General features: G+C 40.8%; 1 protein-coding gene across 1 annotated transcript in view; it reads left to right on the top strand.

Annotated features, from left to right (window-relative positions):
• TMEM192 (transmembrane protein 192) overlaps positions 1 to 24,378 on the top strand; it is a 92,297-nt gene that overhangs the window by 27,370 nt on the left and 40,549 nt on the right. The window contains exons 2-3 of the mRNA XM_063460023.1: positions 2,826 to 2,972; positions 14,215 to 14,482. Coding sequence (XP_063316093.1) covers positions 2,826 to 2,972; positions 14,215 to 14,482 — 415 coding nt within the window. The remainder of the gene's footprint in view (positions 1 to 2,825; positions 2,973 to 14,214; positions 14,483 to 24,378) is intronic.

Genomic DNA, 24,378 nt, shown 5'->3' on the forward strand with positions numbered 1-24,378 from the left:
CGCGAGGGAGCTAAGCAGAGAGCTCATTAATCAGTGCTCCCTCGCCAGCGCCGCCTGTCTGCCTTGATTTTTAGTTAGCCGCACAACCGCCTGCATGCCTGCTACCATTCCTGCAAGAAGACCCAATGGACCCCAGGTAAAAAAAAATCCACCCAGCACTCCCAAAGGTAGGGAGACTGGGTGGATTTAACCCCTTAAGGACCAAACTTCTGGAATAAAAGGGAATCATGACATGTCACACATGTCATGTGTCCTTAAAGGAACACTATAGTCACCTAAATTACTTTAACTAAATAAACCAGTTTTAGTGTATAGATCATTCCCCTGCAATTTCACTGCTCAATTCACTGTCATTTAGGAGTTAAATCGCTCTTTCTGTTTATGCAGCCCTAGCCACACCTCCCCTGGCTATGATTGACAGAGCCTGCATGAAAAAAAACTGGTTTCACTTTCAAACAGATGTAATTTACCTTAAATAATTGTATCTCAATCTCTAAATTGAACTTTAATCCCATACAGGAGGCTCTTGCAGGGTTTAGCAAGCTATTAACATAGCAGGGGATAAGAAAATCTTAATTAAACAGAACTTGCAATAAAGAAAGCCTAAATAGGGCTCTCTTGACAGGAAGTGTTTATGGAAGGCTGTGCAAGTCACATGCAGGGAGGTGTGACTAGGGTTCATAAACAAAGGGATTTAACTCCTAAATGGCAGAGGATTGAGCAATGAGGCTGCAGGGGCATGTTCTATACACCAAAACTGCTTCATTAAGCTAAAGTTGTTCAGGTGACTATAGTGTCCCTTTAATTAAACTAAAATAGAAAAAGTAATTGGTTAATGTTTGGGGGGGGGGGGAGAAAGGGGGCTGTCAGTGTGTGTGTGTGTGTGTGTATGTCTGAGTGATTGTGTGTCTGGCTGTCGGGGTGTGTAGATCTGTGTGTGTCTGGCTGTCGGGGTGTGTAGATCTGTGTGTGTCTGGCTGTCGGGGTGTGTGTAGATCTGTGTGTGTCTGGCTGTCGGGGTGTGTGTAGATCTGGCTGTCGGGGTGTGTGTAGATCTGGCTGTCGGGGGTGTGTGTAGATCTGGCTGTCGGGGTGTGTGTAGATCTGGCTGTCGGGGTGTGTGTAGATCTGGCTGTCGGGGTGTGTGTAGATCTGGCTGTCGGGGTGTGTGTAGATCTGGCTGTCGGGGTGTGTGTAGATCTGGCTGTCGGGGTGTGTGTAGATCTGGCTGTCGGGGTGTGTGTAGATCTGGCTGTCGGGGTGTGTGTAGATCTGGCTGTCGGGGTGTGTGTAGATCTGGCTGTCGGGGTGTGTGTAGATCTGGCTGTCGGGGTGTGTTTGTCTGGCTGTCGGGGTGTGTGTGTAGATGTGTGTGTTTGTCTGGCTGTCGGGGTGTGTGTGTAGATGTGTGTGTTTGTCTGGCTGTCGGGGTGTGTGTAGATGTGTGTGTTTGTCTGGCTGTCGGGGTGTGTGTGTAGATGTGTGTGTTTGTCTGGCTGTCGGGGTGTGTGTGTAGATGTGTGTGTTTGTCTGGCTGTCGGGGTGTGTGTGTAGATGTGTGTGTTTGTCTGGCTGTCGGGGTGTGTGTGTAGATGTGTGTGTTTGTCTGGCTGTCGGGGTGTGTGTGTAGATGTGTGTGTTTGTCTGGCTGTCGGGGTGTGTGTGTAGATGTGTGTGTTTGTCTGGCTGTCGGGGTGTGTGTGTAGATGTGTGTGTTTGTCTGGCTGTCGGGGTGTGTGTGTAGATGTGTGTGTTTGTCTGGCTGTCGGGGTGTGTGTGTAGATGTGTGTGTTTGTCTGGCTGTCGGGGTGTGTGTGTAGATGTGTGTGTTTGTCTGGCTGTCGGGGTGTGTGTGTAGATGTGTGTGTTTGTCTGGCTGTCGGGGTGTGTGTGTAGATGTGTGTGTTTGTCTGGCTGTCGGGGTGTGTGTGTAGATGTGTGTGTTTGTCTGGCTGTCGGGGTGTGTGTGTAGATGTGTGTGTTTGTCTGGCTGTCGGGGTGTGTGTGTAGATGTGTGTGTTTGTCTGGCTGTCGGGGTGTGTGTGTAGATGTGTGTGTTTGTCTGGCTGTCGGGGTGTGTGTGTAGATGTGTGTGTTTGTCTGGCTGTCGGGGTGTGTGTAGATGTGTGTGTTTGTCTGGCTGTCGGGGTGTGTGTAGATGTGTGTGTTTGTCTGGCTGTCGGGGTGTGTGTAGATGTGTGTGTTTGTCTGGCTGTCGGGGTGTGTGTAGATGTGTGTGTTTGTCTGGCTGTCGGGGTGTGTGTAGATGTGTGTGTTTGTCTGGCTGTCGGGGTGTGTGTAGATGTGTGTGTTTGTCTGGCTGTCGGGGTGTGTGTAGATGTGTGTGTTTGTCTGGCTGTCGGGGTGTGTGTAGATGTGTGTGTTTGTCTGGCTGTCGGGGTGTGTGTAGATGTGTGTGTATGTCAGTGTATCTGAGAGTGTCTTTCAAAGTGTGTGTTAGTTGTTTAACAGGAAGGGGTGGGGCAAATGTAAATTAGGGGGTGCCCGATTTCCGTCATGCCTAGGGCAGCACAGATTCTAAATACTTCACTGCCTGCAAATAATATTCTGGTTTTGATTGTGTTGGAATTTGTATACATTCACTCTCACTTCTCCATAACAATTTAAGCAAAGATTTCTGGAAACATTTAACGAGGCTGCATTTGTTATTTATTTCTTTACTACCAATTCAATACACACCATCAGGATTATCTATTTCATTCTATACAAGTGTAACAGAAAGGAATACATGGCGTGTAAACTATTTCCTTACAACTCAAATTGTTGCAGAGTATTTAAGTGCGTTTCATTTTCCTATTTTCTAGAGTTCTGGAGAGCTGACTCAGAGTGCAGACGAGGAATGCTTGATTGATGCTACTCTTTTACCTGCAGACAAACTTCAGCCTGACATCAGGCCCATGTTTAACCCTATCCCTACAGTCCCTATTTCTATTCTGCTAGCTGTGATACAAGTAAGTTCTAATAAGTTGCTGTTTTATGCTTGCATTGTCATCTTAGCAGGATATTGTAGAAATTAAATTGTCAGCCCTGTCAGTATGACATGTTTTTATCTATTGAGTGTAACATTTCTTCTGCACTTTGTCACACGTTTCTAATGAATATTCACGCTTGCTCTGTTTATATAAATCTATAGACTTGTATGCATGCAAATTTGCTTTGAATCTTGGAGCCAGCTAAAAATTTAGGAGCCAATTTAAAAAAAAAATGTTTTTTAAACTTTCAAAGCTTTATTTTCAACAGCAACATATAAATTAAAATACACTATAGTCACCAGGACCACTTCAGCTTAATTTAGTAATTCGGGTGAGTATAGCATGTCCCTGCATGCGTTTCAATGTAAACACTGCTTATTAAAATAAAGGCAGGGTTTTCATTGCTGGCCAGTGACACCTTTAGAGGCAGTCACTCAGAATGCCACTACAGTCCTTCCTATCTCGGTGTGCAGCACCTACATTCAGCATCTCCACACTCTGCATGGAGTCGTCATACATTCCCCATAGAGATGCATTGATTCCATACATATTTATGAGGAGATACTGCTTGGTGTAGCGTTTTGCAGCGCATATGCAGTAACCTCCCAATACTTTTCTATGGGAAAGATTGGATTGGCAGAGATCATCAAGCTTGATTATCTCGGTCATAGAGGTGGGGCCAGCTGCGGGGAGTCAGTGGAAACAAAGGTGAGTAAAAACAACATTCCCATGGGAAGGCGGACTGGTAACCTACACATAACTCGCTCATTGTCACACATACACTGATACACACCTACCATGACACACACACACACACACACACACACACTCGTGGTCAGGTGTGCCGCTTCGGGATGCTGGGGCCGAGGTGATGCCATATTTCGGGCCCGGCATCAATAAGTGGCACATTAGGGAGCTGAACAGGAAGATTACAGCTCCCTCACTCCTGCCTACAAAATGCGCAGCTGCCCGCCCTCCTTGGAGGGAACAGGCTCACAAAATTCTTAGACTTCCTGGCGCCTGAGATTTGTCTGGCCATGTACTAAATATTTATGCCACTCTCACAGAAGCATCCATAAAAGTAAGGAAATAACAGCTCATGTCTAGCAACATTGAATGTATTTGTTGCTTCTATAAATTAATTGCATGTTCTGTCTAGAGTAGATCTTGTCATGATCACATGTAAGACATTGGCTTCTGTATATTCCTTACTCATATCTGCACTCTGTGTAGAAGCACAGTCCAAAAATATCCTTTAGATTTATGATTTCGCTAATACCATATGCAATCAACATTTTGAATATATCCAAAGAAAATATTGATTTGACATGACCATTATTCCACCATAATATTTCATGTTCCAAATTACAAATGATAATGTTTTTAATATCCTTTTCCCACTTAGTCTAACGATGAATAAGTTGATCATAAATTGCAGAGGGTTGCCTGAGTGCTACCTCATACAATTTATTTTCCAAACCTAAGGTTTATACCTCTTTAAAGGAAGGGACAGTAGAAGATTTCCAGTACCGAGGCAAACGAGAAGTGATCGCTCTCAAAATGTGCCCTAGAATAATTTTATCCATCTTGGTAGTAGATTAATGGATTTTTTTTTTTAAATAGTCCTAATTTTGATGTGAATACGGTGATACTTGGGTCTACCATTTTAACTAAGCTATGAACATAACCACCAAATGTGAGCCATATTGCCTATACCTAGACAATCCACCCAGCATGTGTCTGAGAATTGATCTGTAAAGCACCAACAAATTCTGCAGCTCTGTACAATAGGAGGACTAACAGACATGTATTTATAACCAAAAATATAATTCCTATTTAGTTGGACACACAGGAACATGAGCTTACATATTAGATGTGAGGGGTATAATGACACAAAAGGTAAGGGTAGAAAACGAAATTGCTAGAAAAGCAATCATTGGGGGCTTAGTGCTTAGTTTTTTATTTATTTTTAAACGACAATTGAAGGAGAGGAATAGGTGTGCGGGGAAGGAGAATGTTAAGTTTGATATACTTTCTTGAAGACGTGAGACTGGGTGAAAGTCTAACAGAGCTTTCACCCAGTCCGTTATCCCAGAACGGTGCAGCCCTAGAGAAGTCTTGAAGGCGAGCATCAGAGGTAGGATTACCAGCATGGGATAGACATAGTTCTTCAGCAGAGTGTAGATGGGACAAACTTTGGTATTAGGCAGGATAAGTAGATGGAAGCAGAATTATGTAGAAATTTGTAAGCAAGAATGAGCCCTGTATCTAATGGTAAGCCAATGTAGGGACTGACAGAGGTGGGAGGTTCGGGCAGGCAGGAAGATGAGTCTTGCGGGCGCATTCATTATAGACTGTAACGGGGCAAGTTGGGAACAGTTAAGACCACTGAGAAGCAGGTTGCAGCAGTCAAAGTAAGAGAGAACAGCGGCCTGGACCAACAACGTAGCTGTATTTGGCGTTAAATAGGGGCGGATGCGCGCTATGTTTTCAAGATGGAAGTGGCAAGATTTGGCAATCGACTGGACATGATGGGTGGAGAAGATGTCAGAGTTAAAGAGAACACCTAGGCTGTAAGCATTTCCAGAATAGAATCAAAGGGAGACTGTTCCCCCACAGCACAAAAAGGGAAGAGGGGGAACAACCTCAACTGGCTTTAATTGAACAAATACAAAGAGGAAAAAATGCAACCTGTTAAAATACGCTTGGATCCCAAGGAAATAGACAAGGGGTAACCTGCTCAGGGATACAAAGTCTCCTATAGCATCCCCAACAAAAATACTTTATTAATTTACAACATAAAAGGGATATATCAGGAGACAGTGCCAGGGCAGGACCCTCCAATGCCAAAAAGTCTCAGCTCAGCTAATTAAAGCTTAGGATAAATCTATTTCAGAAAAAAAGAGAACAATTGTCGGTAGGGGCTAAAAATACAATAAATATGCCTCCAAAAAAAACGACAGAATGGCTCTATCAATCTATCACCTTAACTGTGCGCTGAGCGAATACCAAAAGCAGGGTAGGTCTAGCAGGTACAAAAATCGGTAAATTACATTAGCATTAACATATCTACAAAGAAATATAGCATGGTCTCTGGATGCAAAATAGGATAAAGGCTAGTGGGACAGTGAGCTATAGAAAAGGAAAAGCAGATCTATAGCTTCTCTAAATTAGAGATCTGGCAACGTCCATGCCTATATAGTATCCCTAGTGCTCCTAGAAAACCCCTTCATGGGTGTTCTAATGCTGTCCCTAACCTTACCATGCCAAGACCAATTACCCCCAAGATCCCCCTTAATAAGGGTCCAAGCTTAAAGAATTCAAGTGCTACACAAACAGTGCCTCCATAAGTGCAGTGAAGTGAAAAAATAAAACCAGTAACCCGACGCGCGTTTCAGTGCATTACAGTGCACCTTCGTCAGGGGCTAAGCCTTACCTCCGTATTGAGAATGTATAAATACCCCAGTGGACCAATTAACGGCATATTCCACTGATCGTGGGTAGAAACAGGTGTGCAGATTTTGAGGGCAGCGTCTTCATCCACCGGACAGCCCCTAGCTCCTCTTACCCAAATGGCAGTGTTGCTGTTTTCCAATCAGACGCCTATGCGTCATCAGATGGGTAGGACCATTTCCAGTTGAAAATAGCAGAGAGGCAGTCAGAGATTAAGAGGGACGGATTTCATGTTATGTAATTGCGAGGGCATGCAGTACTAACAGTTATTTTTACATTTTCTGAATGATTTGTGCACGGAGTAATGCACCTCAAGTCATGGCAAAAATCAAACCATTCCTTTAGTTCATAATGCGTTCATAAATCTTTTCCAAGATAGCAGGTTTTCTAATTTGATACTGGGCCTAGCAGAAATCAAAGAATAGCATAAGGAAATTGTACCTTTTCGGCCTTAGTGCAAGAGATCTATTTTTACAAATTAGAAATTCCCAATGTCTTAAAAGGATCTATTCTAATTCTCCTTCTAACTCCTCCTATTGTTATATTACCCCTAATCCTAGAATCTGCAGTTCTCTGCCTGCCTTCGGCAGGTAAGCAAGCAGCAGATTTGTGTTTAGAGGCGTGGTGCTGCGGCAGGGGAGGGCTCAGTCTCTTCTTTCCAGGAAGAGAGGAGGCTCAGCGTGTCTGTTCTCTCCTCTGCATACACGGCGTGTGTTCCACTAATTATGCCATCTGTGTGTCCAGGCCGGGTGCCTGATATAGCTAATCGTGCGCAAGATGCACATGCTGGGAGGTCCTGCCAGTGGAACGCACACAGGTTGTAATGCTTTCCACTGGGAGATTGCAGCAATGCGATCTCCAATTCAGGTGTGAAATTTTGTATTTTTTTCCCACCACTTTGCAATCTGTTCTGGCTGTGCCACAGTTTGATACAACGCAAAAGTCTCAGTCTATTTTTACACCATCAAAGAGGGAGCGCAAACAAATAAGACAGATTCAAGTTTTGAACCTTCTACAGAAGAGTCATCTGCTTAAGATTCCAGTGTTTCTTCGGATAGCTTTTTTTTTTTTTTTCTCATAAAGATGCTCTGTACAAACTGATAAGGGGTACAGAATCTTATGGAGGTGGATGAATCCTTTGCTGATAAAACAGGTTAAAGAAGAAAACGAAAGGCTTTTCCTGTACACTCCATGCTTAATCAGCTAATGGAAAGAGTGTGGAAATATCTTTCAAAACATTTTAAAACCATCTTTGCAGTTCAAGAAGATTCTAATAAATAGTTATATCCAAGATGGATGTGCCGGTGGCACAATTGGGTAAGAAACAACCCTACCGATTGCCGATTCCTGTGGCCTCCAAGACACAAGGGACAGAACAGAGTCCTCTTTAAAGAAGCTTTTCACCTAGGCAGCCTATCGAGCAAGGCGATTATTGCTGGAACTTCAGTGGCTAATGCTCCAAGATTTTGGCTAGATAGCCTTGAAAATGTCTACATGGATGAATCTGTGAAGTCTTTTAGAAATATTAAGTTGGCCACACATTTCCTGACTGATTCATCATCAGAGGTGCTTAAACTGGCCGCAAAATCCTTTTGGCTAACTAATGTGGCTAAATGAGCGGTTTGGCTTAGGAGCTGCTTGGCAGATTAGACATCAAAGAATTTGCAAACGGTGTGTACTATAGCCTTAATCCAAAATAAGAATAGAGAGTGTGCTATCACCAAGAGTGTACCTCACTCACTCAAACAATAATACAAAAAACAGAAATAGCAAATATGGCTGAACAAGCAATATACGCTAAAAAGAGGGATAGCACATCAAATAGAAGATACAACCTTAAGATAGAGCGGGATCTTGCAACAGATCTAGAACAAAATGAGACCATATAGTGAAGTATGAATGGGCAAGAAATTAGATATCCAGGAGGTAGAAAACTTACAAAAGGTATAGCCGTTCTGCACTTGTCTCCCTTAAAGGGTATATGTAGCGATTCAATGTCTGGCTTGCACGGTAAAATTCCTCCAGATAGAAGATCCTCAAAATGGATAAAAAAGGAATATACATAGAGTAGTACTGTACAAAATTATCAAAAGTTTATTTCACTGATTGTACTTACATCAAGGTAACAATCAGCGAGCATATCTCCACTAACAAGTGGACCAGGATGGTAAATGGATAAGTATGCAGATGGTATATCAGCTGAAGTACCGTGTAAAATACAGGAACAAATATGAATAAAAACAAATACAATAAAATAATATAATATTGATACTCAATCCAACGCGTTTCGTCTTTGGAGACTTCTTCAGGGATGTGAGTGCTGTTCCGAAAAGTTCTTGCTTTTGTATCCATGGATCCAGGTGATTTCTATTTGGTCTTCCGAAAAAAACCCGCGGGATCGGGCACTTCCGGGTTTCTTTCATCCGCTTTCTCATTGGGCAATCTTAGATTGACGTCATACGTCCTTCTTGGCGTGCATATACTTCCGCGTTTCAACAGTGGAACGCATATCATCATATTGATTCTTGCGTTCCAACCGTGGAACGCATATAGTAAAACGAGCTCAAAGATCAGGACGGCAGTGGGCGGAGGAAAAACGCTCACTGACAGCCGAAACCCTCATGTAAAATGTACATAAAACCCAAAAATAAATCAGAATATATACGATAAAAATATAAAATAATGAGAATCAAGACATAATAAAATGGTATCTATGCGAATCTAAAAGAGACCCTTAACATCTATTAAGATGTGTGACCACTGAGTACTCATAGAAGTGAAAAAATTCTACAAAAAAAACTATTACAAAAAACATAAAAATATAAAAAATGAGATGAGGTGTCATGTAGATCCGCATATATGTACATTGCAAAAATAAACAAATAAGAACAAAACAAAATCCAGATATGTGTACTCAAAATACAACTTAATACGGTAATATTTCCAACTAGCACACATACAAAAAATACGATATTAAAGGCGTACCCTTCTTAGGTGTTCTATAAAGAAGAGGAAATGGCAGTTAGATACATGTTTAATATGTTATTCCAAAATCAAATGAGCCTACTGAGTGAAAAAAAGAGGAAGAAAGGAATACCTAACAGGGGATATTATAGTAATCCTATGAGATCAATATCTTGATTTAACCCATTCTTCAGTGTTTTTAAATTGTATATCCATTGCTTTTTCGGAAGACCAAATAGAAATCACCTGGATCCATGGATACAAAAGCAAGAACTTTTTGGAACAGCACTCACATCCCTGAAGAAGTCTCCAAAGACGAAACGCGTTGGATTGAGTATCAATATTATATTATTTTATTGTATTTGTTTTTATTCATATTTGTTCCTGTATTTTACACGGTACTTCAGCTGATATACCATCTGCATACTTATCCATTTACCATCCTGGTCCACTTGTTAGTGGAGATATGCTCGCTGATTGTTACCTTGATGTAAGTACAATCAGTGAAATAAACTTTTGATAATTTTGTACAGTACTACTCTATGTATATTCCTTTTTTATCCATTTTGAGGATCTTATATCTGGAGGAATTTTACCGTGCAAGCCAGACATTGAATCGCTACATATACCCTTTAAGGGAGACAAGTGCAGAACGGCTATACCTTTTGTAAGTTTTCTACCTCCTGGATATCTAATTTCTTGCCCATTCATACTTCACTATATTGTCTCATTTTGTTCTAGATCTGTTGCAATATCCCGCTCTATCTTAAGGTTGTATCTTCTATTTGATGTGCTATCCCTCTTTTTAGCGTATATTGCTTGTTCTGCCATATTTGCTATTTCTGTTTTTAGACATCAAAGAATGCCTTGTGTGATTTATCTTTTGAGCTGGGTAGTTTATTTGGGTCACAACTAGATGATTTTTCTAAACGTATGGCTGAAGGTAAAAAAGACTTACCAGAAGAACACAAGAAAAATTCCTGTAATAGAGCGTTTTCTAGCAAAAATAGAACCTCCGTTTGGAGAAATTCTAATAGAAGAATCCAGAAATGCACCTTTAATTTCAACAAAGGAAATAGAAATTTCACTGACAAAAAACAGTGACACCAGGCCCATGGGAGGAAGACTGCTAGGGTTTTACTCAACATGGCAGAAAACCACTACAGGCGGCTTGGTGCGGTCTATTATTCAAAGAGGTTACCAGCTAAAATTAAACTCCATCTCTCCAAATATCTTCCTGTGTCCCACAGTTAAGTTGGTCCATATGGGGATTATTTACTCTTTAGCAGAAAAATGTTATTGAAGTAGTTCCTACAGGAGACCGCCTCTCCAGAACATACTCAAAAACTATTAAAAAAAAAAAAAAAATTTGGTTCAAAAATCAGACCCCTCATACTGTCCCATCCTGGATTTAAAAGAAATAAACCGATTCATCATAGAGGGAAAAAAGGTTGAATAGAAACCATCATATGGGCAACCCATATAATTTTAAACCGATTCTTGGCTATGTTCCCTCGACTTAAGGAATGCCTGCCTACATATTCCAATTGCAGAAAATCACAGAAAATATTTCAGTTTCTCCGTAAAAGATAAAGATCAGATGTTCATCTAACATCTAAAGCATTTGCAACTCTGGCACAAACGTGCAAAACTATCATTTATTCTATTTACACTTGTTCAAATCACTGTAAAGTAGATGTACAGGCCTTTGAGGATTCTTATTTATCTTGTATTTTTTTGGGTTATTTATTTTTGCAACAGGCATTCTAAGCAGTGGTGAAATGAACACTCTGCATGGAGGCGCTGAATGTAGATGTTTGCAGGGACATGCTATAGACCCCAGAACCCCTACATTAAGCTTTAGTGGTCCTGGTGACTAGAGTGTCTATTTATGAATTGTATTTTTGTCGTTGAAAATAAAGCTTTGTAAATTTAATGAAACCTGGCTTCTAACTTTTAATTGACTCCTATATTCAAAGCAAATTCGTTGAGCCCTGCAATAAGTACACTAGATTCCTTATATAAATAATTATAAACCTCCTGCCACTTAATAGCTTCTACTATAAACCATAGTGCAACAAATGTTCCAAAATAACTTCTCAAGCGAAAAGCAAATTAATAAAATGTAATTTGTGTAGAGACTCTCCAAAGCTCAATATATCTTTTTGGAGCTTCGGTTTTATTTTGTGGCTTTTTGAGAAAAATCCTGATGACTGTCAAGTACAGAGTTATAGTGACCAAATTTAAAAAATATTTTCTAGAGTAAACTTGGAAGCAGTCCAGGTGAAGATAATTATCCCTGTACCTTGCTTGAATGAAGAATGAATGTGGACTCCAGCTACTGGCCATGTGTCAGACACTGCCATAGAACAAAGTTGGAGGGTTGTGTCTGTCTGTTAAGACATTGCCAATACTTATTAAATATTACCTAGGATACATTGATCGTCCACAACCTTAAAACTACTGACCCGTAAAGTGAATAACATTGATTATATTATTACTCCTGTCAAGTTTGGTATATATTGGTCATCAAGTGGAACAGTCCATTCTTGAATTTAATGTGTTGGAAGCAGAAAAATGGGACTTCGACAAGGGCTAGATAGTGATGGCTAGACGACTGGGTCACAGCACCTCCAAAATGGCAAGTCTGGTGGAGTGTTCCCAGTATTCAGTGGTTAGTACCTGCCAAAAGTGATGCAAGGAAGGATAACTGTGGAGATCTGACATCAGGGTCATGGTTGCCCAAGGTTCATTGATGCACGTGTGAAACATAGGCTAGTCTGTCTCTTCCGATAGCAAATAAGCTCAAATTCCTGAGAAACTTAATGTTGGCCATGATAGAGAGGGGTCAGAGCACACCGTCCATCACAGTTTAATGCATAGCCACACACTGATCAGAGTGCCCAACTGGACCATGGAGCAATGTCTGAAAAATCCAGTTTTCTTTTAGATCAGGGGTGTGTGGGAGGTTTAGAGAGGCAGCAGCATACACTATGAGAAGAAGTCAGGCCAACGGAGGCAGTGCTCTGCTCTGGGAAACCTTGGATCCTGGCATTCATGTTGATGTTACTTTGACATGTACCACCTACCTAGTGTCCCCTAAGGCAGTTGCCTCTTTGAGCAGGATAATGCACACTACAAAGAGTTTACAGGAATGGTTTTGAGGAACATGCCAGAGGGTTCAAGGTGCTGTTCTGTCCTCCAAATTCCCCAGATCTCAATTGGATTGAGCATCTATTGGATGTGCTGGAACATCTTGTAACTTGCATGACCTAAAGGATCTGCTGCTAATGTCTTGGTGCCAGGTTACACAGGACACGTTCAGAGGTCTTGTGGAGTCCATGTCCAGCTATTTTGGCAGCATGAGAGGACCCACCAAGATACTGGGCAAGTGGTTTTAATGTTGTGGCTGATCAGTGTATGTATGACTTTCCTAAATACTCCCCTCTATGTGAATGCTATAGGGACACCAAAGGCACCCAGATAATTTTATTTAAACCATTTTAACGATGCAATGTAAAGTATTTTTTATTTTTTTCCAACTCGGTATGAACACCACGGTTTTCATTGCAGGGTTTAACACCACTTTAGTGGCGGTTTTACTTACTGCCACTGGAGGGACATCCCTGTTGGAACTGATTATCTGTTCTCCATCGTGTGTTGTTTTTTTTTTTTTTTTTTTATATAACTGTGGTGACCGTCATCTAAATGTTTAGTAGGGCACAATAGCATTAGGAATACTTTTTTTTTTTTTTCATTCTTTATTTGTTCCAAGACAGGCCAACAGAATACAATACATGCATAACCGCGTCGTGTCGAATACAAACATAGGTATAAACATGTACAGTAACAGCGTAAGTCGACTTATTATCGTTGTAGTCCACCTTGTGGGTTACGATGTGATTTATGGCTGTACATAATTTGGTCCTCATCTTGTCATACTATATACTTTGTATCGACTTTATAGTGCTTATGCTGTCTTGGTGTTTTTAACAGTAATTGTAACATGTAAAATATTAATACAGGCTTCTCGTAGCACCACATGGGAGTTCATACACCTGAGTTATGTTTCCATCCGAAATGTAGATTTGTCCGGGAACGTGCGTAGTCTAGCTATTATATGTGCTTCGTCCCATAATTACTGCAATAAGTCTGCTCTATATTGTTTATCTAAACAAAGGTGAAAAGGTGATAAGCGGGAGAAGTGAACAGAAGGCACTCCTCCAAGAAAGTAGAGAAAGGGAAAGAGAGGGAGGAGGGGAAGAGCCAGGAGGATCCGCCAGTAGCTCTATCTCCCGAAGGCAAACTGATCCGTTTCCCGGATGCGCTCTTGCATTAAAGTGATCTGCCCTGCTTACAACCTCTGGAGGTGGGGTCTCCAGAGTGCCCCTGTTCGAAGGATATCTCGGTTTCTGTCGCCGGGTTGAATTCAATAGCTAGAGTTGTGTTAACTGTAAAGTATTGATTTCACCTTTTGCTTCCTCAATCACTCGTAGCACAGGCCAACCAGATTTTTTTCAAATTTCCCTGTGGTCCTCCGGATCTGAGCTGTTAATTTGTCCATTAGGTAGGAATACATGTGTGTTTGTTTTTTTTTTTTTTTTATGTTGCTAATGCTATAGTGTTCCTTTTAAAAATGCAATGTAAGTGCTTTCCGCTACACATGCATGTAAATGTCTGAAATCTGTGTACTATTCCTAGCAAAATGCTTTTTATAAAAAAAAAAAAAACTAACCTGCTATTTACGATTAACACAATCCTTCTTCTCTCTCTCCCCCTCCCTTTTTTTTCCCCCCCTTTCCAGTTGGTATTAGTAACACTGACGGTGGTCTCTGCTTATTTTTGTGTGTATGCTGAGGCTGAGGTTAAGGAAAAAAAATGCAAACCCTACATTGAACCATTTCAACTAAATACTATTGTGGTCATCGCAAAAGTATTTCTATGGATAATTCATGTTCTCAATGAACGCTTTGTTCAGTATCATCACACCAAAATTCGAAACCATGGTTATCTTAACCTATATCGATCTACTAAACATCTTAAACGGCTTCCGTTTATTGTCCTTTCAACAGGTGAGACAATTTCATTCTGAGAAATAATTCCAGTCTATGATTGTGATTGCTTTACTTATAATCTACAGTATGCCAATTTACCTGCATATCAAAAACCTGAATATCTGACATTACAAGAAATATACTTCTGTACCAACAGACCTATTTATGAACCATCAGATTTGTAGCCAAAAATGTTGCCAGCTAAAATTGTAGTTGGTTTGATGTAATTTATTTTTCATGTTTGGTTGAATTTCATTGTAGTTGTACAATTATTTAGGAAATGGGAAAACTAAAACAAAAGCAGAATTTTGCAATTTAATTCAAAAGTAAAAAACAAAACAAAAAAAACCCACAAACATTTGGGGGTAAAGAAATTGGCCTTCTCTTTTTCTCACACCCCTCCCTTCACGGTCTTTCTCCTCCTTTAAAACTCACTCAGTTCGCTTATTGAAACCCATATCTGCAAACATTGCAGTTATTTAAAGGCCCCCTGGTTCTCCTAATCTCTTCCTTGACCATTTTGCTGCCTGACTTCCTTTCAAGCAATATCCCATCCCTAATTCTCTGGGATTTCAACATTCCCATAAACTCACTCTTGTCCTCGGTAGCCTCAAAACTTATTTCAATCACCTCCTCCTTTAGCCTATCGCAATGGACAAATTCTCCCACACATGTAACTGGCAATACCCTAGACTTTTTTTTTATCCAAATGCATGCCCTGTCTCCAATCTCTGTAATACTCCATTTCCTCTATCAGACCACCACCTCCTATAATTTGTTCTCGAGTGCCCCCACACCCAATATCCTCAAACTAATCCCCTCTCAACTTTGAATTCTCTTGATCTTCAGCAGCTATCAACTGTAATCCATTCCGAACTCTCATCCAACCCTACCCTCTCCTGTCCCTCTCTGGATATCTCCTTATAAACCGCTTCCCTCACCTCTGCCGTAGACGCTGCAGCCCCACTCCAAGCACGCACCTCAAGGAGGGCGTGCCTCAAACTGTGGCACACAAAGTCAACACGCTACCTGCAGATATGCTCCTGTTCAGCTGAATGCTGCTGGAGGAAGTCCCCGCACCTTGTCAGACTTCCACCATTATAAATTAATTTTGTCTTCATATAGCACAGCCCTCACCCTTGCTAAACAATCCTACTTTTCATCTCTTATTAGTTAATGCTCACGCAATCCCAGGTGTCTCATTAATACCTTCAACTCTCTCCTTCACCCACTTTAAGCCACCCTTCAAAATGACCTTTGGGCAGATAGCCTTGCATGTTACTTTACTGACAAGATTGAACAGTTAAGGAAAGAATTCTCCCCTCTTTGCTCCTCCCTTTCGTAACCACACATCGACTGTACCTTCCCTACCCTACAGGCTTTGTCCCCAGCTACAGAACAGGAGGTGGCTTTGCTTCTCCTCTCCTCTCGTCCCATCACCTGTCTACTTGGTCCAGTACCTTCCCATCTTATCAGATCTCTCTCCCCTTTTCTTGTACCATCCTTAAAACACATCCTAAACTACTTTCATCTGGTGTTGTCCCTGCTCCCCTTAAGCTTGCTACTGTCGTACCCATCCTAAAAAAGCCATCCCTAGACCAGTCTTCCCCTTCCAACTATCGACCCATATCCCTGCTTTTTTTTTTCCCTCAAAGCTTCTAGAAAGACTTGTCTTTACTCGTATGACTCCCTTCCTAAATTCCAACCCCCACCCCCGATCCTCTTAAATCTGGCTTTCGCTCCCTCCCCTCTACTGAGACTGCTCTTAAGTTACAAATGACCTAATCACAGCTAAATCCAAAGGCAAATACTCCATACTAATTCTTCTTGACCTCTATGCTGCCTTTGACACTGTTGATCATGGCCACTCTTCAATCTCTTGGTCTCTGTGACGCATCCCTCCCATGGCTCTCTTCCTATCTCTCCCAATGCTCCTTCAGTGTCTCTTTTTTCCATCGACACCTCCTCTTCTCGTCCTGTCTCAGTCGGAGTCCCTCAAGGTTCAGTTCTTGGTCCCCTTTTGTTCTCTCTATACTGCCTCTCTTAGCAGACTAATTCATATGGATTCCACTACCACCTGTACGCAGGAGACATCCAGATATCTCTCCTCCCCTGCTGTCCTACGTGTCACCAATTGCCTCTCTTCTATCTCCGATTGGATGTCCTCCTGCTTTCTGAAACTCAATCTCTCTAAAACCTTATTTTTTTTTTCTCTTCCTAACACTCTCCCTGCAGGTTGATGGTACCTGCCTTACCCCACCCCCCCTAAATTCTGTGAATGCTGCTGCCATGCTGATCTCTGTCCTTTCGCTCCTCTCACACTTCACCCCTCTGTCAATCCTTACACTGGCTTTCTGTACCCTACAGGTGTCAATTTAAAATACTAACCCTTACCTATAAAGTCATAACCAACTCTTGCCCCTCTTACATTTCTTCATGGATTCATAGGTATGCCCACTCTGTTCCTCCCGCTATACTGGTGATCTTCTCCTGTCTGCTGCTCGCACCCTTACTGCAAATTCACGCCTGCAAGATGTCTCACGGGCTGCTCCTTTCCTTTGGAACAGCCTGCCTACCCCTGTCAGACTCTCCCCTAGTCTTCAATCCTTTAAGAAGTCCCTTAAAACCCATCTTTTCAGGAATGCTTATGGCCTCCAAGAGTAACTTCTGTCTCTCATACCTTCCTCTCACTCTCTCCTATAGGGCCACACACCACTCTCCCCTCCAGTTCTGCTACTTTCCCACCATGTCTATTTGCAGTCTTCCTCAATACTCTTCCTATTGTGTTTTTAAACCCCACCTCGTCTAGATTGTAAGCTCATTTGAGCAGGGTCTTCAACTACCTATTGTTCCTGTTACTTTTTGTTATTGTCTCATTTGGTAAATTCCCCACTCATTGTAAAGCGCTTTCGAATTAGCTGGCGCTATATTAATAATAACCAAAAGAAGTAATGATCCCATGAAGGATTCACGGTCAACTGGTTCTATAAAGCCATATTGTATTGGTTTCCTAGTCCGTGTTTTCACATTATTAAATTAATTGCAAGTGAAATGCCTGGTTTTGTAAGTTGCAGGATAATTAAGTTGAAAATGTGCCATTCAATGAATAACCCTCCAAGTTTGTGGGCTTTTTATGCCAAATATTTATGATTTACAAGTGAGAGATTTGTAACATATGCAAGCCTAGAGTACATGTTCTTCATGAAGCCACTAGGTGGAGCTGTAGTTTCACAAATATTCTGATTATTTTTTTCAGTTGTATGGTTAGTCTTTCTGCACTTTGTTAAACTTTCTGTATTTTTTTTTTTTGACAATTTTTATTCATATTTTTAAGTATGTGTTGGGGTACAGAAAGGAAGAAAGGTGGGGGGAATACAATCAAACAATGCAGGTGTGATCAAGTCTTGCATTTTCACAGTACAGTTCTTCTAACAATGTTGGATAACATTAAAGGTTTACCTCATGCCTGAGGTGTCTCAATGGCAAGCAATCTGTTCTTCACATGCTGTTATACCTTTGTAAATTCCTCTGTACCTTGTGGTGCGGTAAGGAGGGGAGGGGAGTGGAGTGGAGGAGGGGGGGGGAGGAGATGTGGATGGGTGAGGGGGGGTTAACTTATGTACACAAGTAGGTTTAGTCTTGTCTATATGTTTTACATCTACCTGGTGTGTGTTGATTAGGTATGCTTTTTCTGTTCTCCCATGTGTCTCTTTTCTTTAAGGGTAGCCACTCACGGACTACTTTTGCAGTTCTAGTTGTCTCCAGCTATCTGAAGTTTCACCGTGTTCCAGTACTTTTCCCAGATTTTGCCCGCCTCTATAGTTGCCCCTCTTATCCCAAGCTGTTGGGCCGCCATGTGTTCGTATTCCCAATTAGTTTGGATTTGGGTAACCAGCCTGGTTTTTGTGGGGACTACATGCGATTTCCAGGTTTTTGCTATGAGATTGCATGCAGATATTATCGTGTGGAATAGGAGTTTAGTGTGGACTTTGGACATGCCCTCTGGCCATATGTATAAGAAACCTATTGCTGGGGTTAAAGTCAGCTTCATGGGTAGTAGGTGATCAATGATGTCGCTAACCATGATCCAGTAAGGTAGGATGTCTTTGCACGTCCACCATATATGCAATAGTGAACCTCTGTCCAAGCTGCATCGCCAGCATTGGGTAGAAGTGCCGGGGAACATGTGTGCCAGCCTTGTTGGGACCAAATACCATCTATACTGTAGTTTCCTTATTTGCTCAAAGTGTGTTATGCAAGTGGTGTTGCCTTTATGAATTGTGAAGGCTCTGGACCACTGGTGCTCTGAAAAAGTACATCCTAGGTCCTTGTGCCATGCTTGTATGACATTGTCTGTGGAGGTGTGTGTGCCTGCTATTAACGCTCCATATACCATTGAGAGGGTTTGTGTGGTTTGCCTTTGAGGCACCATGTGTCATATCTGGAAATCATGGATGATGTAGGAGGGGCCTGGGCTGTTGTGGTATAGATTTGAGCTGTAAGTATGAGAAGCGCTTTATTTGGTACTTTGTACTGTTTGTATGTCCGGGAATTGTTTCAGGGAGGTCCCATCGTACAGGTTGTTTATATGTGTGCACACTGCTTTCGTCCAAGTCCGATAGTCAAATGTTTGGTTCCTCAGATATATGCTGTACATTGTCGAGGCTAATGATGTTATCCGTAAGCCGCTAAGGTGCGCCCTGCATGAGTCCCATGTGTGCATCAGTAGCTTAGTGGTCTCTAGCACATGGGGTGTTGCTGGTCTTAGGTGTTTTGGTACCCAAAATAGGTGGTGCATCCCAGCCCTGCATGACCAATGGGATTCGATAGCTACCCATTGTGGTGGTTTTTCCGCCCTATGTGCCGTGGCTAACATGGATAGAAGCGCGGCCTTGTAATATAATTTAATGTCCGGGAAGCTCATGCCCCCTTTCTCTGTTGTTTTTTTGATTGTGGAGAGTGCAACTCTAGGTGTTTTATTTGCCCACGTGAATCGCATGATGGTTTTGTGTAATGTGATCATATATTGCCTAGGGACTGGAATCTGCAGCGTACGGAATAACTATTGTAATTTTGGCAGCCGTGACATTTTAAATGCCGCTATGCGTCCATGCCACGAGTAAAAGTCATTGCTCCACTGGTCGAGCGTCTGTTATTTCCTGCGATAGCTTCTCGTAGTTGTGTTTGAACATTTGGTGAGTCGTCTTGGCTAGCTTGATCCCTAGAAAAGTTATGTAATCGTCTCTCCAGTCGACGTTAAAGGATTCAGTCAGTGTTTGTAGGGTGAATTCCCAGTGCCTGTGTTTTTGTGAGATTGAGTTTGTAATAGGATACTTTGTTATAGTCTTGTATGCACTGTAATAGATTAGGTAAGGATATTTGTGGTTGTGTCAGGGTCAAGAGTATGTCGTCCGCGAAGAGGTTGAGTGTACTCCCCGTCTCCCACTTGAACTCCATGGATATCTGAGTGAGCCCTGATCGCCGCAGCCAAAGGCTCCAGCGCCAGTACATACAACAGAGGGGACAGGGGGCACCCCTGTCTCGTCCCGTTAGTGATTTTAATTTTGTTAGACACGAATCCTGAGTTTAGAACCTGAGCCCTTGGTGCCGAGTATAGTGCCCTGACCACTGAAATGAAGCCCCCCGGGATCCCATACCGCTGTAGGGTAGCCTCCAGAAACCCCCATCCTAGCCGGTCAAAGGCTTTTCCCGCGTCCAGTGATAGCACGACCCCACCCCCTGCCCCAGTGTGTGTTGTCCCTAGGCTTTGCATAAGGTTGAGGAACTTTCTGTATTTTTTTATTTTTTTGTTTTTTTTTGTTAACAAGAACTATTATGTAAAATAGCGGCATCAAAAGAAATGTGTATATTTTTTAAAATGTGTTTAAATATATATATAATTTTTTTTTTAGCAGGGCCCTCTACACCCTCTATACCTGTGCGTCCAGCTCGTCTGGTTACAGATAATGGTCTGTTAGTCCATCTATTGTACAGCAATGCAGAATTTGTTGGCGTGTTTTAAATAGCAAAAATAATAATATATAGGTGTGTACATCTATACAATATAAATAAATTAAAGTCTTTCCAAGCTTTGTTTTACTAGTAAAAAAAATTAGCCAAATCTCTATTTGGCTTCATCCTTCCATTCCTTCTTTATACAGACTTGCTTCTTCCTGCTGGATCCTTAATCCCCCTATTTTTATTCTCTCACATTTTTAGAGGTAATGAAGAGTCAGAATGGATAACAATGCTTTTTTTATTACATTATTGGCTTTTATATAGCACCAACATATTCCACAGCATTTTACAATTGTAGTAAACAGACCTTATTCCTAAAATACCGAAAACCACATAAATGTATCTACAAATAAACCTAGCAAAAATGTAGGAAGGATGGATGGATCAGAACTATATCACTGTTTTTGAGGGTGCCAGAGATTCAGATATTCTGGAAACAAGTAGACCATTATGTAATACAATTACAAAGTAGATTTTTTTTTTTATTTTTTTTTGCAACACTAGGTGGAACAGTAGCAGAATCAAGCCATTTCCCAAAATCAGTCCATATAATCTTGGTCACGGCACCATTGGATCTACCATTTTACCCCCACCCCCAACAAAAAAAACTTCTTACTTGGCAACCATATATTGACTCCTTGGATATCCAATCCTGAATTAAAAACACTCTTTGAGTTTACTGACTGGTTCTTGAACAGGAAGATAGCAGGATAGCCCTATAACGGAAATTCCAAAGAACCGAAACCTGAAGCTGGTAGCCTTTACAATAGCGCAAAATCAATTCGTAAATACCCGGAACACATGAAGGAGAGCGTGTCTCATTTAGTTTTTAAGTTCTGTTTTGTCAATCTTATTTATATATATTCTGTGTGTGTGTGTGTGTGTGTGTGTATATATATATATATATATATATATATGTGTTATCCATATAAAGTAATTAACAATGTAATGCCTACAATATCAAACTTGCTATGTGTAATGCAATATTCATAACTATATTACTTATGGATTTCATTGATCCTTGACAATAAATAAAAGTTTAAAACAGAAACCAAATATAGGGTAATATTGCATGGACAACATTTTAAGATTCTAAACAATTATTTTTGGATTATTGCACTCACAAAAGTAAATTGATTGCAGATTTATCACCAATAAGTGGGTATGGGGTTTCTTCTGTTGCTCTCAGATTATATCGACATATAGTAATGAAGAGGAAAAACACATGCAAATTTTTCAAATAATTTTAGCTATTTAATACAAATTACACTTACAAAATATAAAGTCTCATGAGCACCTCACCACCCCCACTTGGGGCAAGGATATCCAGTTTTCCCAGGCTACTCCGTAGGTGAAGAATGGCATACGAACAAAATTAAAAGTAAAAGAATTCCTACAAAAAGTCCTACGCGTTTTTTCCTCAGGAGCATTCACTGTCGATGGCTGCAAATGAAACCTTTTCTTCATGCAGACTGTGCGAGTCACTGCCAGGGGAGGTGTGGCTAGGGCTGCTTAAACCGAAACAAGTGATATTTTAACTCCTACATGGCAGAGAATTGTGTAGTGGGACTGCAGGGGCATGATCTATACACCCAAACTGCTTCATTATGCTAAAGTTGTTTTAATGCCTTTAATTATGAATTATCAATGCAATTTCATGTTTCTTATCCAATCTAGATGACCTTAATTGGCTCACTGACACTAACACACACCCAGCACTCTGAGCCAATAATTATTGTCCAGGTTGGATGAAATTGAACTTGATAGTGTAGATGTGTTTTGGATTGGTAACGAGAATAAAATGAAGACTATCAGTTTCTATTGAACAGTTCTGAAATGGTTTGATATTGAGTTGTGGGATGTCACCATGGGTTTCAAGGCCGCATAACCACTACAGCGAGGTGTTGTGGTTGGGTTCATTAGAATACCCTTTTTAGTTGTCCGAGCTTAAAAAAAAAAAAATACAAAAAAGTATCTAAATGTGAATTAAAGCCAGTTGCTGGATTGTGTTCATTATTTATGCATATTATCCTGCTCATGCTAATTAATAGAAACTGCACAGCCACTTTATGTAGAAATCCCGAATCTGTTTATTATTCTCCCCACTTGTTTTAGGATTTCTAGCATAATACTGTTTAAAAAAAACCAAAAACAAAAAACCTTGCGTCCACCTGCAGTGTATCTTTTTAAAGGAAAATAAAACTCTCACTCTTTCTATAGCCAGGGGCCATTGCTGGTTTATCTGTTCCTAGAAACGTCTATCTTCCACACCCCCTTTGCTTTGTTATGGGTCTATTGTATCAATGAAGGTTAAGCAGGGCTCAACTCTGTTCTGCTTTATGTCCACGGGCTAATGTTTCTGCATGTTGGCTTAGGTATACTGAATTTAGCTAAATAAGTTGTTGGCTTCAAAAAAGCCAAGTTATGGGTATACGTAGTGGGTGATCTAGTTGATAATCTATTTACTAGACTGTGCCGGGCATTCGCTACAAGGGGATTCCATTCTGCTTCTCTATATATTCTTTCTCCCCCAAATGTCCACTAATCCACCAATCTATAGAGAAAAAAATAATTGGCTAGGGTGTTGTAGCTTCCATGCCCCCCGAATCCTGCTGTACCCAAGCTCACAGAAGATATAGCTGACCATAGAACTACAATATTGCTTTAGATTCTAGTGTGTTAGCAGAGTTTCCCGTTTACAGAAAATGCTGCACCTCTTGTTCTGTCCTTCTGTCAGCCTTATCAATGCAGGTGCGAATACATTTGATTGTATGCATTGTACTTTCTTTTTTATCCATGCATTCACCAGTAGTTTGGTTCTATCTGTAAATCCAAATTTAATTTAAAGTCCAAGTAGCTTTGCTATGATATTTATTTTTTTCAATTTATTTTCTGTTCTCCAATACGTCTCTCAAATTGTATATAAAAATATAAATAATAAAAGTATTTTTTATATATATATATTTTTTTTTTTTCCTGAAAACTTTATTTTGTAGTTAATGGGGCACGTATAACCTCTTTAAGTGTTCTTTGATGTGACAAGTAGTGAAAAGAATGACTACTTATGTAAATAAAATATTAATTATTTGCAATGCTTAGGTGTAATCTTTTAACCCTCGCTGAATTTTATTTTATTTTTTTTCACCCCTCACTATAGTCACTAAAACAACTTTAGCGTAGTGAAGCAGTTCTTGTGCATAGATTTGCATTTCTGCAGGAAGTCTTGGTAATGGACACTGTTTTAAACATCGTTTTAATTGTGGGTTTCTGTTTTTTGCAAAGTACAGGTTGTAATCCAAAAGGACCACTAACTAGAGACCAGCAACTGACTGTACATTTAGAATATTTTGTGTATTGGAGCATGGCACTGGCTCCAGTCTGGATCTTTAATTCATGTTGCTAGGTGCCAGAGAGATTGTGAAGAGGAAAAACACCATACAAATTGCAAATTGAAAAATTACTGTTGTGCATCACTTGCGTATCTCAAAGTGGAAGCATGATTTCTCCAGTTTCTTTTCCCAAGGAGGACTTTCCAAAGCCCAACCTGATATTTGCAGGTGATACACGACAGTAATTGTATCTATTTGCACTGTGTGGAGTTATATGGTGTTCAATCTCACCACAATCTGGCACCTAGCGTTAACAGAGTAATCTTTAAACTTCTCTGAGGATTTGTGTGTGTCTGCTTGCCAATATTCCATTGGTGGTAAGCAATAGCATGGAACTATATACCTTTTGGTGAATTTTCCACCAGAATATTCATCTGCTACTCTGTTGGTAAAATAGAAAAAAGTCTGTAATAAAACCACTGAAGATTTTAAGTCCACAGATAGGGGTTTTACTTTTGGCTGCAATTCTCTAATAGGAGGGAATATCTCCCCTGAATCAACCTTTAG

This window comes from Pelobates fuscus, chromosome 6 (genome assembly GCF_036172605.1).
Source record: "Pelobates fuscus isolate aPelFus1 chromosome 6, aPelFus1.pri, whole genome shotgun sequence".
Taxonomy (NCBI): domain Eukaryota; kingdom Metazoa; phylum Chordata; class Amphibia; order Anura; family Pelobatidae; genus Pelobates; species Pelobates fuscus.